Source organism: Nicotiana sylvestris, chromosome 4 (genome assembly GCF_000393655.2).
Source record: "Nicotiana sylvestris chromosome 4, ASM39365v2, whole genome shotgun sequence".
NCBI classification, from domain to species: Eukaryota; Viridiplantae; Streptophyta; class Magnoliopsida; order Solanales; family Solanaceae; genus Nicotiana; species Nicotiana sylvestris.
In genome coordinates, this window is record NC_091060.1 from 129,117,922 (window position 1) to 129,125,081 (window position 7,160).

The 7,160-nt window shown below is 34.5% G+C and overlaps 1 protein-coding gene across 5 annotated transcripts; it reads left to right on the forward strand.

Moving 5' to 3' along the window:
- Positions 1-446: 446 nt before the first annotated feature.
- Positions 447-6,447, forward strand: LOC104230253 (sugar transport protein 5). 5 transcript variants are annotated; one of them, XM_070171621.1, is made up of 6 exons: positions 447-733; positions 1,469-1,669; positions 2,295-2,620; positions 2,804-2,993; positions 4,973-5,418; positions 5,885-6,447. In XM_070171621.1, exons 2-6 carry the CDS (start codon positions 1,531-1,533, stop codon positions 6,305-6,307), a joined length of 1,524 nt encoding a protein of 507 aa, XP_070027722.1. In that variant the 5' UTR covers positions 447-733; positions 1,469-1,530; the 3' UTR covers positions 6,308-6,447. The 5 variants fall into 5 exon arrangements, with proteins under 5 accessions (XP_070027722.1, XP_009781317.1, XP_009781316.1 ...); XM_009783015.2 differs by having other exon boundaries at positions 1,515-1,669; XM_009783014.2 differs by having other exon boundaries at positions 1,518-1,669.
- The last annotated feature ends 713 nt before the right edge of the window (positions 6,448-7,160 follow it).

Here is a 7,160-nt window from a genome sequence, read left to right on the forward strand (position 1 = left end):
TGGTTGAAACTCCGAAATCAAGGTCAATAATGCCACCTACTCATCAAATAAACCCCAATCTACGGCCAGCTATAAATCCGTGATATGTAAGGAATGTATGGAAATGCCTTTGAAACCAAGTAGTTGTGAAGTAAGTAATTTGATGAGAAGGTCCATGGCAAAATTATTACTGGGACTAGTATTTTGTGCTGTCAGGGTGCTTATAATTAATACTAATTGTTTAGTGCTTATAAATATCATTATACAGTACAATGATATTTGTTTCTAAGAGAGACGATTATGTAACAAACAAACTAACATCTCAATTCTCATTAAACTGACATGTTTGCATAAAGCCGCTTTTAAAGCAGATATCACATGAGATGCATAAAAAGCCTCTTTTTAAACAGATATCACATGAGAAACAAATGTCTTTGATTTTCTGCTGCTTCTTTCGAGAAATTCAAGTTCCTGCACTTTTCCACTCTTCTAGAACCTATGCAAACATGACTTATTAGTCTTTTGGTTTTGAGTCTTAAATATTTCCTTTTGAACCATTTTTACTACTGTATTAACAAGGAGCTAATTTCAACAAGTTTAGGATCAGAGTTTTGCTAAGTAGTAATCTCTAGAGCCAGGAAATATTTTACTACTGCAGAAAAAATTATTATTGGGAAGGAATAATTGCTTCAAGCCAAGTGACAGAGTCACTATTGTTTATATGGATAAATTCGTCCCACCATCATTTTTCTGTGTAAGTGGACATCTCCAAATTCAGAACTTTTTCCGCTTGTGCATCTTCTTCTGTTATTCAGCAACTCACTAAATCTCTCTCGCATTAACTTTAAATTTTCCGCTTATCCTTCTTTTTTTTTTTTTTTTTATTCAGAAAATGGATAATTGTCCTAATCACATTAATTCATTGAAGTGCATTAGCCTCAACTAAAATTCAAGTTGCTGCACTTTTTGTTGCTTTCCGACTGTTCCTGAACCTATGCAGGAGCATGAGTTTTGCTAACTTTTATTCCTCTGGATTAAACTCAACAACTAACTAAATTTTTATTGCTCTTTATTTTTTTTCCTTCAGAAATTTTATAATTAACCTAACCCCATTCATCGCAAATAATATTCCAAATGTTGGACCATTAAGCATGGTCAAGAGCACTGGATATTTCGAGAAGAATTAAAAAATATGCTAAATTTAGTCTTTACTCCTCTTACCTACCCTTCTCTTGCAGTTCTGCTGCGTACTAATTAAACAAACAGAAGAGGAAATGCAGAGAACTAAAACTCACCAGAAATTCCTTCATCGCTTCCATTTATAACAATGTTTAAAACGTCAAGATACTTATAACTAGTTCATTAACTTATTGACCTAGATGGCACATGTTCTGTTTCTATACGCCATTAATTAGCAACTTCTTACTTTTAGTGGATAACTTTGTGTTCATATATATGTGAAACTACTCACTCCGTAGACTATATATAGGAAATATAATTAAACTCTGTAAGACATTGTTTTCAATCTCTTCAAGTAGCTGAGAAGCAAAAATGGCAATTGAGGGCATGTCTGTTGAGGGACAAGATAGCGATAACCGCTTTAATGGGAAGATAACATTCGCTGTTGTCATCACTAGCATTGTTGCTGCATCAGGTGGCCTCATTTTTGGATTTGACATTGGAATTTCAGGTAAGTGTTTACTTTTTCAATTTTTTTTTTTTATTCCACTCCAATTTTTGTGTTAGGGGTCTAGCTCATGATCAACAGTGTTTCTTATGAAAAAGTCTGTATGAAGGAGGATTAATTATCATTTGATTTGACTTTCTATACAGAGTATATATAAAATTTACACTATTATTGTATGTTGAAGTAATTTGTTTTATTTTCCGCCTTACTAATTTCACTTTTTATGGTTGGGTACCTGTAATTATCTTTTAGAGTGTAAAAATTTATGTACTCTCTGTATAGAAGTTAACTCATCATATTTAACTTTTACATAGTACTAGTGTAACACTATAAAGTCATACTAAACTCTAAAATAACTATAGATTATCCATATTCAAGGAAAGAGAAGAGACATTTTCATTTCAGGTAAACAGCTTTCCAGGAAATTATAGGAACAACTGTCTTGACGTTGTGTCATTCCTTTGTGAACTAGAGTATCATCCTGATATATATATAAACTAAATTAAAAAAAAATGAGTGTACATAAAGAGAACTGACCATTTCCAATACGGACTCGTAATTTCTATGCTGTGTAAGCCATATATATTCACAAATACTCAATCCCTTTAATTTTATTTGTACACATCAGGAGGAGTGACAACAATGAAGCCATTCCTTGAAAAGTTCTTCCCATCAATTTTGAAGAAAGCAGCATTATCCGGTGCTGAAACAAACGTGTATTGTGTGTACGACAGCGAGGTTTTAACAGCGTTTACTTCATCACTCTACATTGCTGGCTTGGTTGCGTCTCTCGTAGCTGGTCGCCTCACGGAAGCCATAGGACGGAGAAACATAATGGTAGTAGGAGGCTGCACTTTCTTTGCTGGTGCTGCAATGAATGGTGCTGCTCAAAATATTTCTATGCTCATTTTGGGCCGCATTTTGCTAGGCTTTGGTGTTGGCTTTACTAACCAGGTAGCGAAAGATAGAGTTTATAGTAAATTGGAAAATTAACACTTGTTAAACAAAGTGGGGTGAGAATATTATGCGTTTTAGGCCTCTTCCCCAGCCTACTCTTTCTAGACACAATCCTGTCTTTCCGTGAACTAAATATGTAGTAATTTAACTTTCTTTTTAATTATATGTATCACTTTGAAGGCTACTCCTGTATATCTCTCAGAAATGGCACCTTCAAAATGGCGTGGTGCATTCAGCACAGGCTTCCAATTCTTCATAGGCCTTGGTGTTGTTACTGCGAATTGCATAAACTATGCCACCTCTAAGCTCAGCTGGGGATGGCGCCTCTCCCTCGGCCTGGCCGTTGTTCCAGCCGCGACAATGACCATAGGTGCACTTCTCATTTATTTTTGTTCATTTCCTCTTTTACATATAATAGTGGCATCTGGACCAACTTGTTCGCACCTCAACTATTTCGCTGCCCATATGCTATTTTCCATGAGTACAAGGAACCGTGTATATGTTGCACTTAGCGTTTTTTAATTAGAGAGAGCTTCATTTATAGCCCATCGGGCAAAACAAATTCCAACCGGTAGCCCACAAATTGACTCATACAAGTTATAGCCTAAAAATAATGACAAGCGCTAGCCGTCGCCTCCCATCCCTATCTTTCTTCCTTACTGTCTTTCTTCTTCTCTCTCACGCCGTCAATTTTATGCCACACTCCTACTGTCCTTTTTGTTCTTCTCAATGTCATGATTGGTACCATTGCTTTTACTTCTTCCTTAGCTAACCAAAAACAAAATCACCCTCCAAAACAAGAACAACACCAACAAGAACAAGGTTACTCACAAAATCACTCACAACAACAACAAGAGCAACAACCCACTAAACTCACCAGATCTCCTTCTATTCTTCAACGCATCAAATCCATAAATTTCTATAACTATAGATCTCAAGAACCTGTTAAAGACTACAACTTTGACCATCCCCATAATCAAGAAACCACTTTTGAACCACAAACACATTACATTTTCGAACCAGCTCCAGAACATAGTACCGTAGTACCAGAATCTACCTAGTATATTTTTTTTTTCAATTTCAATTTTGTGCTGGTTTTTCTAAATTCCATTAGTTTGTGTTTTGTGACATAATTAATTGATTGATTCACAATTTTTACTGTTTTTATAATATTGTGGTTACCATTTTTGGTGACTGTGAGGCCATGGATGTCGGTGTCCTCGTCGTTGAAGAAGCAACTCTGCCAACCACGACTCTCATGGTCTTGTCTTCTTTCTCTGATTTTCTCTTATAGTTTCTTTGAATATGAAATTAATATTTTGAAGATCTTTGCCTGAAACTTTAAAACTCCGGCAATCTTGTTACCATTTTCGGCAACTGTGAGGTCGTGGATGCCGGTGGCTGGTCTCTTAATGAGAGGAAGATGAGAGGAGATAACTATGCATAAAGTTAAAATATATACAAATAGACTGTCACTATACAAAAATTATACAAAATAGACTATCATTATACATATTGTATACAACAGATATACAAAAATAGACTGTCATTATACAGAAAATATACAAAATTGACTGTTACTATACAAAAAATATACAAAATAGACTGTCACTATACAAAATAGACTGTTACTATACAAAAAATATATAAAATAGACTGTCACTATACAAAATAGACTGTTACTATACGAAAACTATACTACAAAATAGACTGTCACTATGCAAAAAATATACAAAATAGAATGTTATTATACAAAAAATATACAAAATAGACATTTCGTATATGACATGCATTACATATTTCATTCAATTCTTAGCTAATATTATTAGATCCAGAAGTACAAAATACAATTTAAAAAGGCAAAAAAGGGTTGCTCTATCGCGCCAAGTAGGGGTCAAACTTGTGACCTTCAACTTAGGAAATACACACCCTATCCACTGAGCTACAGGCACTTGTGTTGTCATGCACGTTCCTTTCGGCTACTATATGCAATATGTTTGGGGAAGGGCCATTTTTTGTAAGTGGCCCAAAACATGGGCAATTAAAATTTTGAGGGGCTATAGAAGGTAATTTTCTCTTTTAATTTCTCCAGAAATTTGAACCACGATTCTTCATAAAAAACAATGAATCTTTACACAAATAGCCGGCCATATTTACTGTTTATCTTTTTAGCCATGTACATAGAAAATATATTAATTATACACAACTATACCTATATAATACATGAACTATGCATATATTATAACTCTACCAGCTAATTTTAGTTTAAGCGGTTGGATGGACGGCTATTTGAGTTAATTCTTCTATTTATTATGCTGCATTGACACTAAGTCACACTTTTGGGTGCAGGTGCCCTTCTCATTTCAGACACACCTAGCAGCCTAGTTGAGCGTGGAAAATTGGAGCAGGCAAAACAATCTCTAGCAAAAGTTCGAGGAACCAATAACAACACTGAAATTGAAGCTGAGTTAGCTGATCTTATTAAATCATGTGAAATTGCAAGAGCTTCAAAGGAAGAGCCTTTTGTAACAATCTTTAAAAGACAACATCGGCCTCATTTGGTCATGTCCATTGCCATTCCATTTTTCCAGCAAATGACTGGGATTAATATCATTGCATTCTACGCCCCTGTTCTTTTTCGATCAGTCGGTTTTGGGAATAACTCGGCTCTACTCGGTGCTGTTATACTTGGATTAGTCAATCTTGGTTCAATCCTTGTCTCTACTGGTATTGTTGATCGCTTTGGTCGGAGATTTCTCTTCATACTGGGTGGAGTACAAATGCTCTTTTGCCAGGTGCGTGCTTAACTAATAGCCAACTGAGACAACGTGTTATGCACCCAAATATCCAAGATAAAACTCAAGCAATAATTAGTTGATGAGTTAATATGTTTTGTGCATCGATAGTGTATAAATTGTTTACATCATCAGATTAAATTGGCTTACAACAATATGTAATTTTTCATAACAAGTCAGATAAGGTAACCTGAAAAATAGAGTAATAACCTACTATAACCATGTATACAAGTTAAGTTCTTAGAGAGTCTCAACTTCTATAAGCTGACGATGTATTGTTTTGTTGCACTATCAAGTTAAAGTGACATGTAATAACATATAAGTGCCAGCTTTTAACAAATTTGATATGGTAAAAAATAGAGTAGATATAAAATTATACTTGTATCAGAAAAATATTTGTACCGCCAGTGTGTATAACTTAGATGATCCTTATGCTAATTACATGATTGGCTTAATGTTGGTGAAGGTAGCAATTGCTTCTACACTTGCAGCTTCAATTGGTGAAAATGGAAGCAAACACATAACCAAGCAATATGCTGCCTTAGTACTTGCCCTGATGTGCATCTATGGTGCTGGTTTTGGTTGGTCATGGGGTCCTCTAAGTTGGCTCATTCCAAGCGAAATATTTGCGATAAACATTCGATCAACGGGGCAGAGCATAAGTGTGGCTATGAACTTTGCAACCACATTCGTTCTGTCTCAAACATTTTTGGCAATGCTTTGTCACTTCAAGTATGGGGCTTTCTTATTCTTTGCTGGTTGGATTGCTGTTATGACCATTTTTATAGTGATGTTTATGCCAGAGACCAAAGGTGTTGCTTTGAATTCCATGCATCAAGTGTGGGAGCGGCACTGGTTTTGGGGTAGATATGTTAAAGATCAGAGCTAGTGCCGCAACAGAGTGAGCAAAGAAGTTGAATGGATTATACAAAAGTTTTATAATGTTAGATGCTTCTGTGATCTACAAAGAGGAATTTTATCATATGTGGATCATGATAAAGACATAGTAATTAAGTAAATAAAAGTGGTTTTTTGACTAACAGATAAAACTTTATATTTGCAATAAGATTAACTTAGTATTTGCTAAATATTACTATTCACTTACTATTTCTTTTTATAACCGGTGTATCCAATTCTTTAAAATGTTCGTGATCATCCTTGATAATAAATGTATTATAAGGAAAGTAATATATTTATTATTAAAAAAATATACTCCATGTATTATAAGGAAAGTAGTATTCCATTGATTTTACTCTATATAGATTTAGGTTATTCATATACAAAGTGCAAGAACAGACTTAGTGCAGAAATATTAAAAGGCATCGAAGATTTGTAACCTTCTTTTTTTTTTTTTTTTTTTTGCTTGATGGTCATTTCGAAGAAATGAAAGAGTGAATACTGAACCCCTTCGATGTTTTGAATTATCCAGGTTTTGGGTTAGATATGTTAAAGATCAGCCCTAGTCCCTAAACGAAATGCAAGAATTCACTACGATTTACCGAAAAGATAAATTTATGCATATAGCATGTAAAGTTCTTAGCTATTTTTAGATCCAGACAAATTCTTTTTTATTTATTTATTTATGAAGAGGAAGATTTTATCATTACTAGGTACGATTATTACACGGTAGGTACAACATGACTATCTAAAACACTATAAGGTTCCCAAGCATGACCAAATTATTGAAGTAGTAATAAACTTAGAGGTCGTTTGGTAGAGTACATTAGAGAAAATAATGCATG

What these genes read in the sequence shown, in the direction of transcription:
- LOC104230253 (XM_070171621.1), top strand. Translation starts at nt 1,531, where the DNA reads ATGGCAATTGAGGGCATGTCTGTTGAGGGACAAGATAGCGATAACCGC. An exon ending in GTGTTGGCTTTACTAACCAG is followed by an intron (nt 2,621 to 2,803) that starts GTAGCGAAAGAT and finishes ATCACTTTGAAG; the next exon opens with GCTACTCCTGTATATCTCTC. An exon ending in TACAAATGCTCTTTTGCCAG is followed by an intron (nt 5,419 to 5,884) that starts GTGCGTGCTTAA and finishes ATGTTGGTGAAG; the next exon opens with GTAGCAATTGCTTCTACACT.